General features: G+C 48.5%; 1 protein-coding gene across 1 annotated transcript in view; it reads left to right on the forward strand.

Moving 5' to 3' along the window:
• fam221a (family with sequence similarity 221 member A) overlaps nucleotides 1-24061 on the forward strand; it is a 122120-nt gene that overhangs the window by 13226 nt on the left and 84833 nt on the right. Inside the window, exon 2 of the mRNA XM_085989373.1 lies at nucleotides 15687-15751. Within this exon, the coding sequence (XP_085845499.1) occupies nucleotides 15687-15751 (65 nt within the window). The remainder of the gene's footprint in view (nucleotides 1-15686; nucleotides 15752-24061) is intronic.

Raw genomic sequence — 24061 nt, forward strand, 5'->3', positions numbered from 1 at the left:
TCTCACACTCCCAATCTCTCTCTCTCACACTCCCAATCTCTCTCTCTCTCACACTCACAATCTCTCTCTCTCTCACCCTCCCAATCTCTCTCTCACACTCCCAATCTCTCTCTCACACTCCCAATCTCTCTCTCTCACACTCCCAATCTCTCTCCCTCACACTCCCAATCTCTCTCTCTCACACTCCCAATCTCTCTCTCTCCCACTCCCAATCTCTCTCTCTCACACTCCCAGTCTCTCTCTCTCTCTCACACTCCGTCTCTCTCTCTCACACTCCCAATCTCTCTCTCTCTCTCTCACACTCCCAATCTCTCTCTCTCTCACACTCCCAATCTCTCTCTCTCTCTCTCTCACACTCCCAATCTCTCTCTCTCACACTCCCAATCTCTCTCTCTCTCACACTCCCAATCTCTCTCTCTCTCACACTCCCAATCTCTCTCTCACACTCCGTCTCTCTCTCTCACACTCCCAGTCTCTCTCTCTCTCACACTCCTAGTCTCTCTCTCTCTCACACTCCCAGTCTCTCTCTCTCTCACACTCCCAATCTCTCTCTCTCACACTCCCAATCTCTCTCTCTCACACTCCCAATCTCTCTCTCTCCCACTCCCAATCTCTCTCTCTCACACTCCCAGTCTCTCTCTCTCTCTCACACTCCGTCTCTCTCTCTCACACTCCCAATCTCTCTCTCTCTCACACTCCCAATCTCTCTCTCTCTCTCTCTCACACTCCCAATCTCTCTCTCTCTCTCTCTCACACTCCCAATCTCTCTCTCTCACACTCCCAATCTCTCTCTCTCTCACACTCCCAATCTCTCTCTCTCTCACACTCCCAATCTCTCTCTCACACTCCGTCTCTCTCTCTCACACTCCCAGTCTCTCTCTCTCTCACACTCCCAATCTCTCTCTCTCACACTCCCAATCTCTCTCTCTCACTCCCAGTCTCTCTCTCTCTCTCACACTCCCAGTCTCTCTCTCACACTCCCAATCTCGCTCTCTCTCACACTCCCAATCTCTCTCTCACACTCCCAATCTCTCTCTCTCTCACACTCCCAATCTCTCTCTCTCACACTCCCAATCTCTCTCTCTCACACTCCCAATCTCTCTCTCTCACACTCCCTGATATACCTATCAATTCATCCAATGAAAAGCGACGAGTTAAGAAAGTAACTATAGGTTTTTATTGGCTAAATAGCAGAGCCCACCCTCGTGGGTGATCGGATACAATGAGGAGGAATGCCAGCCAGTCGACTACCTTTATACCTGGGCAGGTAGGTGGAGTCATGGGCGGAGTCAGCAGTGGTCAGCCCAGGTATAGCAGCGTGACAAGAGGCGACCTCGTATAGTGATACAACAGTGTGAACAGTGATAACCATAGAGTAACGATATAACAGTGATAACTATAGTGTAACGATAGTGAACGATAAAAGTGGTTTACCACATTCACCCCTTTTTTAGATTTGAGTCCAGCGGGATGAAGTGTACTACCAGTTCTGGTATGTCAGTCTGTCCGGAGGCCTCGTAAGCCTTTCTGATCGTCGCAGCGGCGGTGTTGCATTATCCGGTGTTAATGCTGGTGTCTGCGTGGTCGGCGAAGGCTCGTGGGGTTCCGGCATGCCGTCTACCTGGTCTGGAATTGGGGGGGTGGTGGGGGGGGTGAAGGTGGTGTCTCCGGAGTGCCCGAGGGTGCGAGGTCTCGTAAGGAGACTGTGTCCTCCCGCCCGTCTGGGTATGCCACATAGGCGTACTGGGGGTTGGCGTGCAGGAGGTCCACCCTCTCGACCAGGGGGTCCGTTTTATGGGCCCTCACGTGCTTTCGCAGCAAGACGGGCCCCGGAGAGGTCAGCCAGGTTGGTAGCGTGGTTCCCGTAGTCGACTTCCTGGGGAAAGCAAACATTCGTTCATGGGGGGTGGCGTTGATGGCAGTGCAAAGCAGTGACCGGGTGGAATGCAGCGCTGCCGGGAGGACTTCCTGCCAGCGGGAGGTTGGGAGGCCCTTAGACTTTAAGGCTAAGAGGACGGCCTTCCATACCGTCGTGTTCTCTCTTTCTACCTGGCCGTTCCCTCGGGGGTTGTAGCTGGTGGTCCTGCTTGCAGCAATACCTCTCGCTAGTAGGAACTGACGGAGTTCCTCGCTCATGAAGGAGGAGCCCCGGTCACTATGTATATAGTTTGGGAACCCGAACAAGGCGAAGAGGTCGTTCAGGCATTTAATGACCGTGGTACTGGTCATGTCTGGGCAGGGGAAGGCAAAGGGGAAACGGGAGTACTCATCAACAATGTTGAGGAAGTACACATTACGGTAGGAGGACGGGAGGGGCCCCTTAAAGTCGACGCTCAGGCGCTCGAAGGGGCGGGTGGCCTTGATCAGGCTTGCTCTGTCCGGCCTAAAGAAGTGCGGTTTGCACTCGGCACAGGTCTGGCAGTTCCTGGTCATGGTCCTGACCTCCTCGATGGAGTAGGGCAGGTTGCGGGCCTTAATGAAGTGGTAAAGTCTGGTGACCCCGGGGTGGCAGAGGTCGTTGTGGAGGGTCTGAAGTCTATCACTTTGCGCGCTGGCGCATGTAATTCGTGACAGAGCATCGGGGGGTTCGTTCAGCTTACCTGGCCGGTACAAGATATCATAATCGTAGGTGGAGAGCTCGATTCTCCACCTCAAGATCTTGTCATTCTTGATTTTGCCCCTCAGCTTGTTATTAAACATAAAAGCGACTGAACGTTGGTCGGTAAGGCGGGTAAATCGTTTGCCTGCCAGGTAGTGCCTCCAGCGTCGTACCGCCTCCACAATCGCCTGGGCCTCCTTCTCGACCGACGAGTGTCGGATCTCAGGGCCCTGTAGGGTCCTTGAGAAGAAGGCCACCGGTCTCCCCTACTGGTTAAGGGTGGCGGCTAGGGCGAAGTCGGATGCATCGCTCTCGACTTGGAAGGGGATGGACTCATCCACTGCGTGCATAGTGGCCTTGGCAATGTCTCCCTTAATGAGGGAGAAGGCTGCGCACGCTTCCTCCGTAAGGGGGAAGAATGTGGACTTCATGAGGGGTCTGGCTTTGTCCGCATAATTGGGCACCCATTGGGCATAGTAGGCGAAGAGCCCCAGGGTTCTCTTCAGTGCCTTTGGACAGTGGGGGAGGGGTAGCTCCATGAGGGGGCGCATTCTTTCGGGGTCGGGGCCGATGACTCCGTTCTCTACTACACAGCCGAGGATGGCAAGGCGCGAGGTGTTAAACACACATTTATCCTTATTGTAGGTGAGGTTCAGCCGTTGGGCTGTACGGAGGAATCTCTCCAGATTAACATCATGGTCCTGCCGGTCGCGGCCGCAGATGGTGACGTTATCTAGATAGGGGAACGTGGCGTGCAGCCCGTTCTGGTCAACCATCCGGTCCATCTCCCTTTGGAAGACCGAAACCCCGTTGGTGACGCCGAAGGGAACCCTAAGGAAGTGGTAGAGGCGGCCGTTCGCCTCGAAGGCTGTATACTGGCGGTCCTCAGGGCGGATAGGGAGTTGGTGATAGGCCGACTTAAGGTCGATGGTGGAGAATACCCGGTACTGCGCAATCTGATTGACCATATCAGATATGCGGGGAAGGGGGTATGCGTCCAGCTGGGTGTACCTGTTTATGGTCTGGCTGTAGTCGATGACCAGGCGGTTTTTATTGCCGGTCTTAACGACCACGACCTGGGCACGCCAGGGGCTGTTGCTCCCCTCGATGATGCCCTCCTTCAGGAGACGCTGCACCTCAGAGCTAATGAAAGCTCTGTCCCCGGCGCTGTACCGCCTGCTCTTGGTAGCGACGGGTTTGCAGTCGGGGGTGAGGTTAGCGAACAGGGAAGGTGGCGGGACCTTGAGGGTGGATAGGCCGCAGGTGTTACGCGGTGGGTGGTTTAAAATCTGCTGGTTGTCGACTGTGAGTGGGGGGAGGGGTCCGCCGTATGCTAGCGTGACGCTTTGGAGGTGGGATTGGAAATCTAGGCCTAGTAGGACGGCAGCGCATAGCTGGGGCAGGATGAGGAGTTTAAAATTTTTATACTCCGTACCCTTAACCGACAGGGTCACAACACAGTAGCCGCTGATGTCTGTGGCGTGTGACCTCGATGCCATCGAGATCCGGTTGCGCGTTGGCAGGACAGGGAGGGAGTAGTGGCTCACCGTGTCTGGGTGGATGAAGCTCTCCGTGCTTCCGCTGTCGAACAGGCAGGTCGTGGCGTGGCCGTTTACTTTGATGTCCATCATCGACTTGGACAGGTGATGCAGGCAGGCCTGGTCCAGTGTGACGGAGGCTAGTGTATAGCTGAGCGAGTTGTTGTAGTCTGCGGTTGAGGCGGTAGTCGGGTCTAGAGGCACGGTGGCGGTCGGGCGTGGTGGGTAAAATGGCGTCTCCCACGAGGTTGGACAAAATGGCGGAGAAGATGGCTGCCCCCATAACTCACATGAGGCACTGCTGGTGTCGGTTGCCTGTATCAAAGATGGCCGCCCCCATGACTCACATGTGGGGATGCTGGCCTCTGTTGCCTTGAAGGAAGATGGCCGCCCCCACAGCTCGCATGAGGCACTGCTGGCCTCTGATGATCCACCTCTGCAGGCCTTAGCGAAGTGGCCTTTCTTCATGCAGTTTGAGCAGGTAGAGTTCCTGGCTGGGTAGCGCGACCTCGGGTGTTTCGCCTGGCCGCAGAAGAAGCAGCCGGCGGCCCGATCGCGGGGGTCCGATGTCGGAGCCGGTACCGGGGGTGGCGGTCTCGATCGGGTCCGGGACGCCGACGCTGAGGTAGGTCCCAGGGGGGTTGCTGCGGGGTGTATCGCGGTCGGGGTCGGTCCCAAGTCCCAGGGTCGCGAGTTACAGTACCTTGAGTATGCCTCGAGGTCCCGATGGGCCACCTCTAGAGAGAGAGCGAGGGCTGCAGCTTTGTCCAGGTCGAGGTCCCTTGCTTCCAGTAGTCTTTGCTGTGAGTAGTCGGACCGCAGGCCTTTCACGAAGGCATCGCGGACATTGTCTTCAGTATTTTCTGCCGCCGTTACCGCTTTAAAGTTACAGTCTCTGCCGAGTGCTTGTAGCACCCGTAAAAATTCCTCCACGGGCTCTCCTGGCTGTTGCGGGCGGGATCTTAGGAGGTGTCTGGCATACATGGAATTTACCGGGGTTTGGTACTGTCTTTTCAGCCAGTTGATGGCGTCCTCGTATGTTTTAAGGTCCCGGATGAGTGCGAATACTTTAGGGCTCACTTGGGCGTTCAGAACTCTTAGCATGGATTTCTGAGGCACGCCGGATTCTCCCAGGTAGGCTTCGAAGCAGCTCAGCCAGTGTTCGAAGTCGAGGGCTGAGTTTGCTGCCTGTGGGTTTAGGTCCAGGTACGGTGGTCTGAGGGCTCGCAGCCAGGCCGGCTGCTGTGGCTGTTGTAGCTGGGCATCTGGCTGGTCGCTTGGCTGGTCGTTTGACTGCTCAGGTGTCGACATTTTAAAATTTAGCCAATAAAATTGATATACCTATCAATTCATCCAATGAAAAGTGACGAGTTAAGAAAGTAACTATAGGTTTTATTGGCTAAATAACAGAGCCCACCCTCGTGGGTGATCGGATACAACAAGGAGGAATGCCAGCCAGTCGACTACCTTTATACCTGGGCAGGTAGGTGGAGTCATGGGCGGAGTCAGCAGTGGTCAGCCCAGGTATAGCAGTGTGACAAGAGGCGACCTCGTATAGTGATACAACAGTGTGAACAGTGATAACCATAGAGTAACGATATAACAGTGATAACTATAGTGTAACGATAGTGAACGATAAAAGTGGTTTACCACACTCCCAATCTCTCTCTCTCTCTCTCTCTCCCAGTCTCTCTCTCTCACACTCCCAGTCTCTCTCTCTCTCACACTCCCAGTCTCTCTCTCTCTCACACTCCCAATCTCTCTCTCACACTCCCAATCTCTCTCTCTCACACTCCCAATCTCTCTCTCTCACACTCCCAATCTCTCTCTCTCACACTCCCAATCTCTCTCTCTCACACTCCCAATCTCTCTCTCTCACACTCCCAATCTCTCTCTCACACTCCCAATCTCTCTCTCTCTCACACTCCCAATCTCTCTCTCTCTCACACTCCCAATCTCTCTCTCTCACACTCCCAATCTCTCTCTCTCTCTCTCACTCCCTCTCTCTCTCTCTCACACTCCCAATCTCAATCAATTTCAATTCAATCAATTCAAATGCTTTATTGGCATGAAAGTTTACATGGAACCATATTGCCAAAGCTTACATAACAAAAATTACAGTTTTCCAACATTCTGTAGGTTTCAAACAATTTTGACCTTCGTTGGGTACAGACAATATTAATTTAAACAATCGTTGACCCTCGTTGGGTACATTCAGTATTAATTTTTAAACAGTCGCTGGGCACATTCGGTATTGATTTAAACATTCTTAATGTTTATATATGCTATGGGTGTGCTCGTTAGTCCCTCACTGTTCCTCAGGTTGTGACATGTTGTTACATATTGGGCACCAAGGTATGGTCTGTCTCCTTCTCCCAGGGCTAATCTTAATTTTGACAGGTCATCCAATTCTTTGAAATCTGGGGTTGTTTGGCTGAGCTTGTCAAAATATATGTTTCTTGTTTTGTTGAATTTTTCGCATTTTAGGAGGAAGTGCATCTCTGTCTCAACCTCGCCGGCCAGACATTGATCACATATTCTATTCTCTCTAGGCTGCCAGGATTTCTTCTATCTTCCTTTTTCAATTGCCAGTTGGTGGTCGCTTAGTCTGTACCTGGTGAGGGTCTGTCTCTGTTTTGTGTCTCTGATGGTCGAGAGATAGTCTGCCAGTTTATATTCTCTTTTTAGGGCCCGGTAACATTCTAATCTGCTTTGGCTTTTGGTTATTTTGTTCCAATGTTCCAGGTAGGTTTCTTTGCATTGTTTAATGATTTGGTTCACTCGGATTGGTGTTTGGACGGCAGTGTTGGTCTGGGACTGGTCAGGGTCCGGCTGAGTAGGAGTACTTAGTTTCAGTAGCAGCTGACTCAGGGGACTCATTTCTGGGTTCAGCTCTTGGGTCTGGAGGGCTTTAAAATGAAGGATGTCTGGGGAACTAGATTTGAGGTGATTTAGAAAGTTTAGTGCTCGTTTTTGGATGTTTATTATCAGTGGGTATCTGCCTAGTTCGGCTCTACATGCATTTGTTGGTGTTTTCCTTTGGATGCGAAGAATGCTTCGGCAAAATTCTGCATGTAGGGCTTCTATTGTGTGTTTTTCCCATTTAGTGTAGCTATGGTGATTGAGTGGGCCCCATACTTCACTACCGTACAGCGCAATGGGCAGGATTATGCTGTCAAATATTTTGAGCCAGATTTTGATTGGAATTTGGATGTTGTAGAATTTTCTTTTTATTGCATATAGGGCTCTTCGGGCTTTTTCTTTTAGTGCATTCACTGCTATGCTGAAGCTCCCTGATGCTCTCTCTCTCACACTCCCAATCTCTCTCTCTCACACTCCCAATCTCTCTCTCTCACACTCCCAATCTCTCTCTCACACTCCCAATCTCTCTCTCTCACACTCCCAATCTCTCTCCCTCCCACTCCCAATCTCTCTCTCTCTCACTCCCAGTCTCTCTCTCTCTCACTCCCAGTCATCTCTCTCTCACTCCCAGTCTCTCTCTCTCTCACACTCCCAGTCTCTCTCTCTCTCTCTCACACTCCCAGTCTCTCTCTCTCTCTCACACTCCCAGTCTCTCTCTCTCTCACACTCCCAATCTCTCTCTCTCTCACACTCCCAATCTCTCTCTCTCTCACACTCCCAATCTCTCTCTCTCTCACACTCCCAATCTCTCTCTCTCACAATCTCTCTCTCTCTCACTCCCAGCCTCTCTCACTCCCAGTCTCTCTCTCTCTCTCTCACTCCCAGTCTCTCTCTCTCTCACTCGCAGTCTCTCTCTCTCTCTCACTCCCAGTCTCTCTCTCTCACACTCCTAGTCTCTCTCTCTCACACTCCCAGTCTCTCTCTCTCTCTCACACTCCCAGTCTCTCTCTCTCTCACACTCCCAATCTCTCTCTCTCTCACACTCCCAATCTCTCTCTCTCACAATCTCTCTCTCTCTCTCACTCCCAGTCTCTCTCTCTCTCTCACTCACACTCCCAGTCTCTCTCTCTCACACTCCCAGTCTCTCTCTCTCTCACACTCCCAATCTCTCTCACTCACTCCCAATCTCTCTCTCTCTCACACTCCCAATCTCTCTCTCTCTCACACTCCCAATCTCTCTCTCTCTCACACTCCCAATCTCTCTCTCTCTCTCTCTCTCACACTCCCAATCTCTCTCTCTCTCACACTCCCAATCTCTCTCTCTCACTCCCAGTCTCTCTCTCTCTCACACTCCCAGTCTCTCTCTCTCTCACACTCCCAATCTCTCTCCCTCACACTCCCAATCTCTCTCTCACACTCCCAATCTCTCTCTCTCTCACACTCCCAATCTCTCTCTCTCACACTCCCAATCTCTCTCTCTCACACTCCCAATCTCTCTCTCTCACACTCCCAGTCTCTCTCTCTCACACACTCCCAGTCTCTCTCTCTCTCACACTCCCAATCTCTCTCTCTCACACTCCCAATCTCTCTCTCACACTCCCAATCTCTCTCTCTCTCACACTCCCAATCTCTCTCTCTCTCACACTCCCAACCTCTCTCTCTCTCTCTCTCACTCCCAATCTCTCTCTCTCTCACTCCCAATCTCTCTCTCTCTCACTCCCAATCTCTCTCTCTCACACTCCCAATCTCTCTCTCTCACACTACCAATCTCTCTCTCTCTCACACTCCCAATCTCTCTCTCTCTCTCTCTCACTCCCAGTCTCTCTCTCACTCCCAATCTCTCTCCCACTCCCAATCTCTCTCTCACACTCCCAATCTCTCTCTCTCTCACTCCCTATCTCTCTCTCTCTCACTCCCAGTCTCTCTCTCAGGCCCAGTCCCAGCGTCGGCGGGAAACCTGAGTGGCAGAGCGGGGTATAAAAGTCCCCAGAGACCAGGTAAGGCCTCACAGCGTCGGCGGGAAACCTGAGCGGCAGAGCCGGGTATAAAAGTCCCCAGAGACCAGGTAAGGCCTCACAGCGTCGGCGGGAAACCTGAGCGGCAGAGCGGGGCTATAAAAGTCCCCAGAGACCAGGTAAGGCCTCACAGCGTCGGCGGGAAACCTGAGCGGCAGAGCGGGGTATAAAAGTCCCCAGAGACCAGGTAAGGCCTCACAGCGTCGGCGGGAAACCTGAGCGGCAGAGCGGGGCATAAAAGTCCCCAGAGACCATGTAAGGCCTCACAGCGTCGGCGGGAAACCTGAGCGGCAGAGCGGGGTATAAAAGTCCCCAGGGACCAGGTAAGGCCTCACAGCGTCAGCGGGAAACCGGAGCGGCAGAGCGGGGTATAAAAGTCCCCAGGGACCAGGTAAGGCCTCACAGCGTCAGCGGGAAACCTGAGCGGCAGAGCGGGGTATAAAAGTCCCCAGGGACCAGGCAAGGCCTCACAGCGTCAGCGGGAAACCTGAGCGGCAGAGCGGGGTATAAAAGTCCCCAGAGACCAGGTAAGGCCTCACAGCGTCGGCGGGAAACCTGAGCGGCAGAGCGGGGTATAAAAGTCCCCAGAGACCAGGTAAGGCCTCAGTGCGTCGGCGGGAAACCTGAGCGGCAGAGCGGGGTATAAAAGTCCCCAGAGACCAGGTAAGGCGTACCAGTCTCCAGTCTGGAAGGAGAGAGGAAAAAAGTAATCCAAGTGTGATGTCACCAGAAAGCGGGTAAGTGATTGGTTGGTGAGTATTTCTCCCTTTTAAGCTTAAATCTCTTTGGTTTATAGTTCTAAGGTGTGATATTCACCATCTAGAATCGGGGCAGAGGATATTTAAGAATAATATTAATAAATTTAATTCATTACATAGAATGGGAGATCAGGTGATGTGTTGCTGCTGCAATATGTGGGAGCTGGTGAACACCATTGATGCTCACGGTGATCACATTTGCAGTAAGTGTTGGCTGCTCGAGGAACTCCGGCTCCGTGTTGAAGAGCTGGAGTCCGAGCCTCAAACACTGAGACACATCAGGGAGGGGGAGAGTTACCTGGACTCTGTGTATCACGAGGTAGTCACACCAATTAGATTAATTAATTCAGATGTAGTCCGTGGCCAGGGTCAGGATGGTGTGACTAGAAGTGAGGCAGGTATGGGGATCCAGGAGGTAGTGTTGGAGGAGCTGCAGCCCTTGCACTTGTCCAACAGGTTCGAGGCTCTTACTCCCTGTGGGGACAGGAGCAGGGACTGCAGGGAGGATGAGCAACCTGGCCACAGCACCGTGGAGCAGGGGGCCATTCAAGTGGGGGGGAGTTGAAAGAAATGTTGTAGTGGTAGGGGATAGTATCGTTAGGGGGATAGATAGAGTTCTTTGCAGCCGAGAGCGAGAGTCCCGAAGGCTGTGTTGTCACAAAACATCTTTGAAAGTTCTCTATCTGAATGCACGTAGCATTCGTAACAAAATAGACGAGTTAATGGCACAAATAACTACATATGGGTATGATCTTGTGGCCATTACAGAAACATGGCTGCAGGGTGACAATGCCTGGGAATTAAACATACCAGGTTATTTAACGATCAGGAAGGACAGGCAGGAAGGAAGGGGAGGTGGGGTGGCTATGTTAATAAAGGAAGGAATCACTGTAATACAGAGAAATGATATTGGGTCAAAAGATCAGGATAATGAAACCGTTTGGGTGGAGGTAAGGAATAATAAGGGGAAAAAAACACTGGTGGGCGTAGTCTATAGGCCTCCGAACAGTGGCAACTCTGTTGGACGGAGTATCAATCAGGAAATAGTTGAGGCTTGTAATAAGGGAACATCTATAATTATGGGGGATTTTAACTATCATATTAATTGGACAAATCAAATTGGGCAGGGCAGCCTTGAGGATGAGTTCATTGAGTGTATTAGGGATGGGTTTCTTGAGCAGTATGTAACTGAACCGACCAGGGGGCAAGCAACCTTCGATCTGGTCCTGTGTAACGAGACGGGATTAATTAAAAATGTCCTAGTAAAGGATCCCCTTGGAATGAGTGACCATAACATGGTTGAATTCCATATTCAATTAGAGGGTGAGAAGGTTGGATCTCAAACAAGCGTGCTAAGCTTGAATAAAGGAGACTATGAAGGTATGAGAGCGGAATTGAGTAGAGTGGATTGGGAAAATAGATTAAAGGGTAAGACGGTACATGATCAGTGGTGTACATTTAAGGAGTTATTTTACAACTTCCAAAAAATATATATTCCACTGAGAAGAAAAGGGTGTAAAAGAAAAGACAGCCATCCGTGGCTAAGTAAAGAAATTAAGGATAGTATTCGACTAAAAACAAAGGCATATAAGGTAGCCAAATCCAGTGGGAGGATAGAGGATTGGGAAAACTTTAAAAGACAGCAAAAAATAACAAAAAGATTGATTAAGAAAGGGAAGATAGATTATGAAAGTAAATTAGCAAAAAATATAAAAACAGATAGTAAGAGTTTTTATAGTTATATAAAAAGAAAAAGGGTGGCTAAAGTAAGTGTTGGTCCCTCAGAGGATGAGACCGGGAAATTAATGGTGGGAAATATGGAGATGGCAAAAACACTGAATGAATATTTTACATCAGTCTTTACAGTAGAAGACACTAAGAATATCCCAACACTGGACAAACAGGGGGCTTAAGGGAGGGGAGGAGCTAAACACGATCAAAATCACTAAGGAAGTGGTACTCGGTAAAATAATGGGACTCAAGACGGATAAATCACCTGGACCTGATGGCTTACATCCTAGAGTCTTGAGGGAAGTGGCGGTAGGGATTGTGGATGCATTGGTAATAATTTTCCAAAACTCCCTGGACTCGGCAAAGGTCCCGGCAGACTGGAAAACTGCTAATGTAACACCCTTATTTAAAAAGGGCAGTAGACAGAAGGCTGGAAACTATAGACCGGTTAGCCTAACATCTGTGGTAGGTAAAATTTTGTAGTCCATTATTAAGGAGACAGTAACAGGACATTTGGATAATCATAATTTAATAGGACAAAGTCAGCATGGTTTTATGAAGGGGAAGTCATGTTTGACAAATTTGCTGGAGTTCTTTGAGGAAGTAACGTATAGGGTGGATAAAGGGGAACCAGTGGACGTAGTGTATTTAGACTTCCAAAATGCATTTGACAAGGTGCCACACAAAAGATTATTGCTTAAGATAAAAAATCACGGGATTGGGGGTAATATTCTGGCATGGATAGAGGATTGGCTATCTAACAGAAGGCAGAGAGTTGGGATAAATGGTTCATTCTCAGACTGGCAATCAGTAACTAGTGGTGTTCCGCAGGGGTCAGTGCTGGGTCCCCAACTCTTTACAATCTATATTAATGATTTGGAGGAGGGGACCGAGTGTAACATATCAAAGTTTGCAGATGATACTGTGGTAAACCACTGTTATACCTGTCTGTATGTGTATGTGTATTCCACTAGGTACAGGTCTGGACATGCCTCGGCTGACTCCTCCCACTATTCCAGGTATATAAGTGACTACCTCCCAGTCCCTTAGTATTCTGGACGGGTCGACCACTCGAGACAAGACCTTCATTCTGTAGTTAATAAAAGCCTGGTTGTTACTCGCTTAACCTCAGTCTTTTGAGTAATTGATGGCGCATCAGATACTAAGATGGGAGGGAAAGTAGTGAGTGAGGAGGACATAAAAAACCTGCAAGGGGACATCGACAGGCTAAGTAAGTGGGCAGAGATTTGGCAGATGGAATACAATACTGGAAAGTGTGAGGTTATGCACTTTGGCAGGAAAAATCGTAGAGCAAGTTATTATCTTAATGGCAAGAAACTGGAAAGTACTGAAGTACAAAGGGATCTGGGGGTCCTGGTGCACGAAACTCAAAAGGTTAGTATGCAGGTGCAGCAAGTGATTAAGAAGGCCAATGGAATGTTGGCTTTCATTGCTAGGGGGATAGGATATAAAAATAGGGAGGTATTGCTTCAGTTGTACAAGGTATTGGTGAGACCGCACCTGGAATACTGCGTACAGTTTTGGTGTCCATACTTAAGAAAGGACATACTTGCTCTCGAGTCAGTACAAAGAAGGTTCACTCGGTTAATCCCGGGGATGAGGGGATGGACATATGAGGAGAGGTTGAGTAGATTGGGACTCTACTCATTGGAGTTCAGAAGAATGAGAGGCGATCTTATTGAAACATATAAGATTGTGAAGGGGTTGGATCGAGTGGATACGGGGAAGATGTTCCCGATGATGGGTGAAACTAGAACTAGGGGGCATAGTCTTAGAATAAGGGGCTGCTCTTTCAAAACTGAGATGAGGAGGAACTACTTCACTCAGAGGGTGGTAGATCCATGGAATATGCTGCCCCAAAAAGCTGTAGAAGCTACATCATTACATAAATTTAAAACAGAAATAGAGTTTCCTCGAAGTAAAGGGAATTAAGGGTTACGGGGAGCGGGCAGGAATTTGGACATGAGTCTAGGTTTGGATCGGTCATGGCCCTGTGGGTAGCGGAGCGGGCCCAGGGGCCGTGTAGCCTGATCCTGCTCCTATTTCATGTGTCTAATTCTGTTAGATTCAGGAGATGGTTCTGTGATAGTGGATTGGCGGTTAGGATCAGATCGCCATGATCTTATTGAATGGCGGAGCAGGCTCGAGGGGCCGATTGGCCTACTCCTGCTCCTATTTCTTATGTTCTTATGTTCTTATGTTCTCTCACACTCCAAATCTCTCTCTCTCTCACACTCCCAATCTCTCTCTCTCTCACACTCCCAATCTCTCTCTCTCTCATACTCCCAATCTCTCTCTCTCTCACTCCCAATCTCTCTCTCTCTCACGCTCCCAGTCTCTCTCTCTCTCTCTCACGCTCCCAGTCTCTCTCTCTCTCTCACTCCCAGTCTCTCTCTCACTCTCTCTCTCACTCCCACTCTCTCTCTCTCTCTCTCTCTCTCTCTCACACTCCCACTCTCTCTCTCTCTCTCTCACACACCCACTCTCTCTCTCTCTCTCTCTCTCTCACACTCCCAGTCTCTCTCTCTCACACTCCCAGTCTCTCTCTCTCTCTCTCTCACACTCCCAGTCTCTCTCTCTCTCTCACACACACACTCCCACTCTCTCTCTCTCACACACACTCCCACTCTCTCTCTCTCACACTCCCACTCTCTCTCTCTCACACACTCCCACTCTCTCTCTCTCACACACTCCCACTCTCTCTCTCTCACACACTCCCAGTCTCTCTCTCTCTCTCACACACTTCCAGTCTCTCTCTCTCTCTCACACACTCCCACTCTCTCTCTCTCTCACACACGCCCACTCTCTCTCTCAATCTCTCTCTCACACTCCCACTCTCTCTCTCTCACACTCCCACTCTCTCTCACACACTCCCACTCTCTCTCTCTCACACTCCCACTCTCTCTCTCTCACACACTCCCACTCTCTCTCTCTCACACACTCCCAGTCTCTCTCTCTCACACACTTCCAGTCTCTCTCTCTCTCTCTCTCACACACGCCCACTCTCTCTCTCAATCAATACAATACAATACAATACAAATCGCTTTATTGGCATGATAAGGTACATCTTATGTTGCCAAAGCATCAAAATACATTTATGGTTGAACACATAAACGCGGTTCCATTCATACAGTGTATAAACAGGTATATCCCTGAGTTTATAAATATATTTTCGCCTTGTTTATATATACTCTTGTCTTAGTTTACTGGTTGTCCCTCTGTTCATGGCAAGCTGTAACATAGTGTGCCGCCAGTGTTACACAGCTTCTCTCCTCCCCCAGTAGGAATGGGAGTTTTTGGTTGTCAGTCAGATTTCTGAATTCAGGGCATATTTGTGAGAATTTTTGATAGAAATTCTCTCTGATGCCCTGATATTTTCTCTCTCACACACTCCCACTCTCTCTCTCTCACACACTCCCACTCTCTCTCTCTCTCTCTCGCACTCCCACTCTCTCTCTCTCACACACTCCCACTCTCTCTCACACACTCCCAGTCTCTCTCTCTCTCTCTCACACACTTCCAGTCTCTCTCTCTCTCTCACACACACTCCCACTCTCTCTCTCTCACACACGCCCACTCTCTCTCTCAATCTCTCTCACACACTCCCACTCTCTCTCTCTCACACTCCCACTCTCTCTCTCACACACTCCCACTCTCTCTCTCTCACACTCCCACTCTCTCTCTCTCTCTCTCCAATTCCAATTCCAATTCAAATGCTTTATTGGCATGAAAGTTTACAGAGAACCATATTGCCAAAGCTTACATAGCAAAAAGGTACAGTTTTCCAACATTCTGTAGGTGTCAATCGATTTGACATTTGTTGGGTACATACAATATTACTTTTAAACAATATTAATTTTAAACAGTCTTTGTACTTCATTTGGTACGTTCAATATTAATTTTAAACAGTCTTAATTTTAAACAGTCCTCAGGTTGTGACATGTTGTTACATATTTGGCCCCAAGGTATGGTCTGTCTCCTTCTCCTAGGACTAATCTCAATTTTGACAGGTCATCCAATTCCTTGAAATCTGGGGTTGTTTGGCTTAGCTTGTTGAATAATATGTTTCTTGATGTGTTGAATTTTTTGCATTTTAGGAGGAAATGCATCTCTGTTTCAACCTCGCCGGCCAGACATTGATCGCATATTCTATTCTCTCTAGGCTGCCAGGATTTCTTGTATCTGCCTTTTTCAATTTCCAGTTGGTGGTCGCTTAGTCTGTACCTGGTGAGGGTCTGTCTCTGTTTTGTGTCTCTGATGGTCGTGAGGTAGTCTGCCAGTTTATATTCTCTTTTTAGGGCCCGGTAACATTCTAATCTGCTTTGGCTTTCGGTTATTTTGTTCCAATGTTCCAGGTAGGTTTCTTTGCATTTTTTAATGATTTGGTTCACTCGGATTGGTGTTTGGACGGCTGTGTTGGTCTGGGGCTGGTCAGGGTCCGGCTGAGTACTTAGTTTCAGTAGCAGCTGACTCAGGGGACTCTTTTCTGGGTTTAGCTCTTGGGTCTGAAAGGCTTTGAAATGAAGGGTGTCTGGGGAGCTAGATTTGAGGTGATTTAGGAAGTTTAAGTGCTCATTTTTGGATGTTTATTATCAGTGGGTATCTGCCTAGTTCGGCTCTGCATGCATTTGTTGGCGTTTTTCTTTGGGTGCGAAGGATGCTTCGGCAGAATTCTGCATGTAGGGCTTCTATTGTGTGTTTTTCCCATTTAGTGTAGCTTTGGTGATTTAGCGGGCCCCATACTTCACTACCGTACAGTGCAATGGGCAGGATTATGCTGTCAAATATTTTGAGCCAGATTTTGATTGGGATTTGGATGCTGTAGAATTTTCTTTTTATTGCATATAGGGCTCTTCGGGCTTTTTCTTTTAGTGCTCTCTCTCTCTCTCACTCTCTCACACTCTCACACTCCCACTCTCTCTCTCTCTCTCACATTCCCAGTCTCTCTCTCTCTCACTCCCAATCTTTCTCTCTCTCCTTCCCTCTCTCTCCTTCCCTCTCTCTCCTTCCCTCTCTCCTTCCCTCTCTCTCTCTCCTTCCCCCCTCTCTCTCCTTCCCTCTCTCTCTCCTTCCCTCTCTCTCTCCTTCCCTCTCTCCTTCCCTCTCTCTCTCTCCTTCCCTCTCTCTCTCCTTCCCTCTCTCTCTCTCTCTCTCTCCTTCCCTCTCTCTCTCTCCTTCCCTCTCTCTCTCTCTCTCTCTCTCTCTCCTTCCCTCTCTCTCTCTCTCTCCTTCCCTCTCTCTCCCTCTCCTTCCCTCTCTCTCTCTCTCTCTCCTCCCCTCTCTCTCTCTCCTTCCCTCTCTCTCTCTCTCCTTCCCTCTCTCTCTCTGTCCTTCCCTCTCTCTCTCGCCTTCCCTCTCTCTCTCTCGCCTTCCCTCTCTCTCTCTCTCCTTCCCTCTCTCTCTCTCTCTCTCCTTCCCTCTCTCTCTCTCTCCTTCCCTCTCTCTCTCTCTCCTTCCCTCTCTCTCTCTCTCCTTCCCTCTCTCTCTCTCCTTCCCCCTCTCTCTCTCCTTCCCCCTCTCTCTCTCTCCTTCCCTCTCTCTCTCTCTCCTTCCCTCTCTCTCTCTCCTTCCCCCTCTCTCTCTCCTTCCCTCTCTCTCTCTCCTTCCCTCTCTCTCTCTCCTTCCCTCTCTCTCTCTCTTTCCCCCTCTCTCTCTTCTTCCCTCTCTCTCTCTCCTTCCCTCTCTCTCCTTCCCTCTCTCTCTCTCTCTCTCTCCTTCCCTCTCTCTCTCTCTCTCCTTCCCTCTCTCTCTCTCTCTCTCTCCTTCCCTCTCTCTCTCTCTCTCTCCTCCCCTCTCTCTCTCTCCTTCCCTCTCTCTCTCTCTCTCCTTCCCTCTCTCTCTCTCTCCTTCCCTCTCTCTCTCTCCTTCCCTCTCTCTCTCTCCTTCCCTCTCTCTCTCTGTCCTTCCCTCTCTCTCTCGCCTTCCCTCTCTCTCTCTCGCCTTCCCTCTCTCTCTCTCTCCTTCCCTCTCTCTCTCTCTCCTTCCGTCTCTCTCTCTCCTTCCCCCTCTCTCTCTCTCCTTCCCTCTCTCTCTTCCCCCCAGTCGCTCCCTCTCTCTCTTCCAACAACAACATGCCCTCAAAAAAGCCTCGGCACCGCCGGGCACCCCCAGCTAGTTATACATATTCTAACATAAAAACTAAATTATACATATTCTAACATAAAAACTAAGGTCTAATAGTAATTTGGCTACTTCACTCTCTACCACCTTTTTTGAATAGTGGGGTAACATTAGCTACCCTCCAATCCATGGGTACTGTTCCAGATTCCATCGAATGCTGGAAGATGATCAGCAAAGCATCAACTATTTCCAGGGCCACTTCCTTAAGTACCCTAGGATGTAGATTATCAGGCCCTGGCGATTTATCGGCCTTCAATCCCATCAATTTCCCTAACAGCATTTCTCTACAAATGCTGATTTCTTTCAGTTCCTCCCTTTCATCAGACCCTATGTTCCCCGACATCTCTGGGAGGTTATTTGTGTCCTCCTTTGTGAAGACAGAACCAAAATATGTATTTAATTGGTCTTTCATTTCTTTGTTCCCCATTATAAATTCCCCTGATTCTGACTGCAAGGGACCTACGCTTGACTTCACCAATCTTTTTCTCTTCACATATCTATAGAAGCTTTTACAGTCAGTTTTTATGTTCCCTGCAAGCTTACTCTCCTATTCTATTTTCCCCTTCTTAATTACTCCCTTTGTCCTCCTTTGTTGAATCCTAAACTGCTCCCAATCCTCGGGTTTACTGCTTTTTCTGGCCAATTTATATGTCCTCTCCTTGGATCTTATGCTATCCCTAATTTCCCTTGTTAGCCACAGTTGAGTCACCTTTTTTGTTTTATTTTTATGCCAAACTGGGATGAACAAATTCTGTAGTTCATCCATGCGGTCTTTGAATGTTTGCCATTGCCTATCCACCGTCAACCCTTTGAGTGACATTCCCCAAACAATCCTACCCAACTCACGCCTCAGACCATCATAGTTTCCTTTATTTAAATTTAGGACCCTAGTCTCTGAGTCAACTACTTAATTCTCCATCTTAATGAAGAATTCGATCATATTATGATTGCTCCGACCCAAGAGGCCTCATACAACAAGATTGCTAATTAATCCTTTCTCGTTACATAATACCCAGTCTAAGATGGCCTGATCTCTGGTTGGTTCCTCGACATATTGGTCCAGGAAACCATCCCTTAAACACACCAGGAATTCCTCCTCCACAGTATTGTTACTAATTTGGTTAGCCCAATCTATATGTAGATTAAAGTCACCCATGATGACTGCTGTGCCCTTATTGCACGCTTCTGTAATTCCCCTTTTAATGCCATCCCCAACCTCTGCATTTAAGAAAAGATATACTTGCTCTCGAGGCAGTTCAGAGAAGGTTCACTCGGTTGATTCCAGAGATGAGGGGGTTGACTTATGAGGAAAGATTGAGTAGGTTGGGCCTCTACTCATTGGAATTCAGAAGAATGAGCGGCGATCTTATCGAAACATATAAGATTGTGAGGGGGCTTGATCGGGTGGATGCGGGGAGGATGTTTCCACTGATGGGTGAGACTAGAACTAGGGGGCATAATCTTAGAATAAGAGGCTACCCTTTCAAAACTGAGATGAGGAGAAACTTCTTCACTCAGAGGGTAGTAAATCTGTGGAATTTGCTACCTCAGAGAGCTGTGGATGCTGCGACATTAAATAAATTTAAAACGGAGATAGACAGTTTCCTAGCTGATAAGGGAATTGGGGGTTACGGGGAGCGGGCAGGGAAGTGGACGTGAGTCTATGTTCGGATCAGCCATGATCCTATTGAATGGCGGAGCAGGCCCGAGGGGCCGTATGGCCTACTCCTGCTACTTCTTATGTACTGTTTGGAGGTCTATATACCACTCCCACTAACGTTTTCTGCCCCTTGGTATTTCTCAGTTCTACCCATACAGATTCCACATCATCAGAGCTAATATCCTTCCTTACAATTGTGTTAATCCCTTCTTTAACCAGCAATGCTACCCCACCTCCCTTTCCTTTTTGCCTATCTTTCCTGAATATTGAATACCCCTGGATGTTGAGTTCCCAGCCTTGGCCACCCTGGAGCCATGTTTCCGTAATCCCAATCAAATCATATTCGTTTACCTCTATTTGCGCAGCTAATGCATCCACCTTATTACGAATGCTCCTCGCATTAAGACACAAAGCCTTCAGGCTTGTTTTTTTAACGCTCTTACACCTATTAGAATTATTATTTACTGTGGCCATGTTTGATTTAAACCGTTGATTTCTCTGACTGCCACTTTTGTTTTTCTCCTTCCTATCTTTTGCTTTTATCCTTGTTTCCCTTTCCTCTGCCCCCTTGCTCAGGTTCCCAACCCCCTGCCATTTTAGTTTAAACCCTCCCCCAGAGCACTAGCAAACACTCCCCCTAGGACATCGGTCCCGGCCCTGCCCAGGTGGAAACCGTCCGGTTTGAACTGGTCCCACCTCCCCCAGAACCGGTTCCAATGTCCCAGGAATTTGAATCCCTCCCCCTTGCACCATTCCTGTAGCCACGTATTCATCTGAAATATCCTACCATTTCTACTCTGACTAGCACGTGGCACTGGTAGCAATCCTGAGTTTACTACCTTTTGAGGTCCTATTTTTTAATTTACCTCCTAACTCCCTATATTCCGCTTTTAGGACCTCATCCTGCTTTTTACCTATATCGTTGGTACCTATATGCACCACGACAACTGGCTGTTCACCCTCCCCTTCCAAGATGTTCTGCAGCCGCTCTGAGACATCCTTGAGCCTTGCACCAGGGAGGCAACACACCATCCTGGAGTCTCGTTTGCGGCCGCAGAAATGCCTATCTATTCCCCTATTACTATAGCTCCACCCCTCTTTTTCCTCCCGTCCTGTGCAGCAGAGCCACCTCTGGTGCCAGGAAGTTGGCTGCTGCTGCCTTCCTCTGGTAAGCCATCCCCCTCAACAGTACTCAAAGTGATGTATCTGTTTGAGAGGGGAATGGCCACAGGGGACTCCTGCACTACCTGCCTGTGCCTAGTACTCTGTCTGTTGGTCACCCATTCCCTTTCTGCCTGCGGTGTGACCAACTGATCAAACGTGATATCCACGATGTCTTCAGCCACGCGAATGGTCCAGCATGAATCCAATCGCAGCTCCAGCGCCGCAATGCGGTCTGCCAGTAGCTGCAGCTGGACACACTTCCTGCACACAGTTGTCAGGGACACAGGAAGTGTCCCTGAGTTCCCACATAGCGCAGGAGGAGCATACCACGGCACCGGGCTGTCCTGCCATGACTTACCCTTTAATTAATTGCAATTAAATTTAATTAAATCAAATTGATCCCACCAATTACACTACAGTTAAATAGTATATTTAAGGGCCCTGGTTTATAACAGTCCCCGCTACACCATAGAGACTTTAGAAACTTTAAACCACAGAGTTTAAGTTTAAAAAGAGAGAAATACTCACCAACCAATCACTTACCTGCTTTCTGGTGATGTCACACTTCGATTATTTTTTACCTCTCTCCTTCCCTCTGAGTTCCGAGTTCGGAGACAGGTACGCCTACCTGGTCTCTGGGAGCCTTTTATAGCCCCGCTGCTGCCGCTGAAATTCCCGCCGACGCACTGAGGCCTGCCTGGGTCTCTGGAGCCTTTTATAGCCCCGCTGCTGCCGCTGAAATTCCCGCCGACGCGGGAAGTTAAAGATAGTATTAGATCAAAGGAAGATGCTTATAATGTTGCCAAAGAGTAGTAAGCCTGAGGATTGGGATGATTTTAGAATTCAGCAAAGGAGAACCAAAAAATTGATAAGGAAAGGGAAAATAGAATATGAGAGTAAACTAGCGAGAGACATAAAAACAGACTGTAAAAGCTTCTATAGGTATGTAAAAAGGAAAAGATTCGTGAAAGTAAATGTGGGTCCCTTACAGGCTGAGACAGGAGAAATTATAATGGTGAATAAGGAAATGGCAGAGAAATTAAACAAATACTTTTGTCTGTCTTCATGGAAGAAGACGCAAAAAACTTCCCGGAAATAGTAGAGAACCAAGGGTCTAGCGAGAATGAGGAACTGAAATAAATTAGTATTGGTAAAAAAAAAGTACTGGAGAAATTAATGGGACTGAAAGCCGATAAATCCCCTGGACCTGATGGCCTACATCCTAGGGTTTTGAAAGAGGTGGCTATAGAGATAGTGGATGCATTGGTTGTCATTTTCTAAAATTTCATAGATTCTGGAACGGTTCCCGTGGATTGGAAGGTAGCAAATGTAACCTCACTATTTAAGAAAGGAGGTTAGAGAGAATACGGGGAACTACAGACCAGTTAGCCTGACATCAGTAGCAGGGAAAATGCTAGAATCTATTATTAAGGACATGGTAACAGGGCACTTAGAAAATAATAATAGGATTGGGCAGAGTCAACACGGATTTATGAAAGGGAAATTGTGTTTGACGAATCTGTTAGAGGTTTTTGAGGTTGTAACCAGCAGAATAGATAAGGGGGAGCCAGTGGATGAAGGCATTCGATAAGGTGCCACACAAGAGGTTGTTAAACAAAATTACGGATCATGGGATTGGGGGTAATATACTCGCATGGATTGAGGATTGGTTAACGGACAGAAAAGAGAGAGTAGGAATAAACGGGTCATTTTTGGGTTGGCAGGCTGTAACTAGTGGGGTACTGCAAGGATTAGTGCTTGGGCCTCAGCTATTCACAATCTATATCAATGATTTGGATGAGGGGACCAAATGTAATATATCCAAGTTTGCTGATGAGACAAAGCTGGGTGGGAATGTAAGTTGTGAGGAGGATGCAAAGAGGCTTCATGGGGATATAGACAAGCTAAGTGAGTGGGCAAGAACATGGCAAATGTGGAGAAATATGAAGTTAGCCACTTTGATGGGAAAAATAGAAAAGCCAGAGTATTTTTTAAATGGTGAGAGATTGGGAAATGTTGGTGTTCAGAAGGACCTGGGTGTCCTTGTACATGAATCACTGAAAGTTAACATGCAAGTACAGCAAGCAATTAGGAAAGCAAATGGTATGTTGGCCTTTGTTACAAGAGGATTTGAGTATTAGAGTATACTGCAATTATATAGGGCCCTGGTGAGACCACACCTGGAGTATTGTGTACAGTTCTGGTCTCCTTACCTAAGGACGGGTATACTTGCCATAGAGGGAGTGCAACGAAGGTTCACCAGACTGATTCCTGGGATGGGGGGATTGTCGTATGAGGAGAGATTGCGCAGACTAGGCCTATATTCTCTAGAGTTTATAAGAATGAGTCATAGAGGCATAGAGTTTTACAGCACAGAAAGAGGCCCTTCGGCCCATCGTGTCTGCGCCGCCCATCCATCCCTGTCCAGTCTAATCCCATTTTCCAGCATTTGGTCCATAGCCTTGTATGCAATGGCATTTCAAGTGCTCATCCAAATGCTTCTTGAATGTTGTGAGGGTTCCTGCCTCTACCACCCTTTCAGGCATTGAGTTCCACATTCCAACCACCCTCTGGGTGAAAAAGTTCCTCCTCAAATCCCCTCTAAATCTCCTGCCCCTTACCCTGAATCTATGCCCCCTTGTTATTGACCCCCCTACTAAGGGGAAAAGTTCCTCTTTGTCTACCCTATCTATGCCCCTCATCATTTTGTACACCTCAATCAGGTCCCCCCTCAGCCTTCTTTGCTCCAAGGAAAACAACCCCAGCCTGTCCAGCCTCTCTTCATAGCTGAGGCGCTCCATCCCAGGTAACATCCTGGTGAATCTTCTCTGCACCCTCTCCAAAGCAATCACATCCTTCCTATAGTGAGGCGACCAGAACTGCACACAGTACTCCAGCTGTGGCCTCACCAGCGTTTTGTACAGCTCCATCATAACCTCCCTGCTCTTATATTCTATGCCTCGGCTAATGAAGGCAAGTATCCCATATGCCTTTTTAACCACCTTATCTACCTGTTCCGCTGCCTTCAGGGATCTATGTACATGTACACCAAGGTCCCTCTGACCCTCTGTACTTCCTAGGGTCCTACCACTCATTGTGTATTCCCTTGCCTTATTTGTCCGTCCAAAATGCATCACCTCGCATCTCATTGAAACATACAAAATTCTTACAGGGTAGATGCAGGGAGGATGTTTCCCTTGGCTGGGGAGTCTAGAACCAGGGGTCACAGTCTCAGAATAAGGGGTCGGCCATTTAGGACTGAGGTGAGGAGAAATTTCTTCACTCAGAGGGTGGTGAATCGTTGGAATTCTCTACCCCAGAGGGCTGTGGAGGCTCAGTTGTTGAGTATATTCAAGACAGAGATCGATAGATTTTTTGAATATTAAGGTAATCAAGGGATATGGGGATAGTGCAGGAAAGTGGAGATGAGGTAGAAGATCAGCCATGACCCTATTGAATGGAGGAGCAGTTTCGAAGGGCCAAATGGCCTACTCCTGCTCCTGTTTCTTATGTACTTATGCCTTTTTACAGTTGACTCGAGATTGCGAGTTGGGCAATTTTTTATTAAAAATCGCGTGTCTCGCGATTAATTC

The sequence above is a fragment of the Somniosus microcephalus genome, chromosome 5, assembly GCF_052327205.1.
Source record: "Somniosus microcephalus isolate GS21.2 chromosome 5, FLI_Smic_1.0, whole genome shotgun sequence".
NCBI classification, from domain to species: Eukaryota; Metazoa; Chordata; class Chondrichthyes; order Squaliformes; family Somniosidae; genus Somniosus; species Somniosus microcephalus.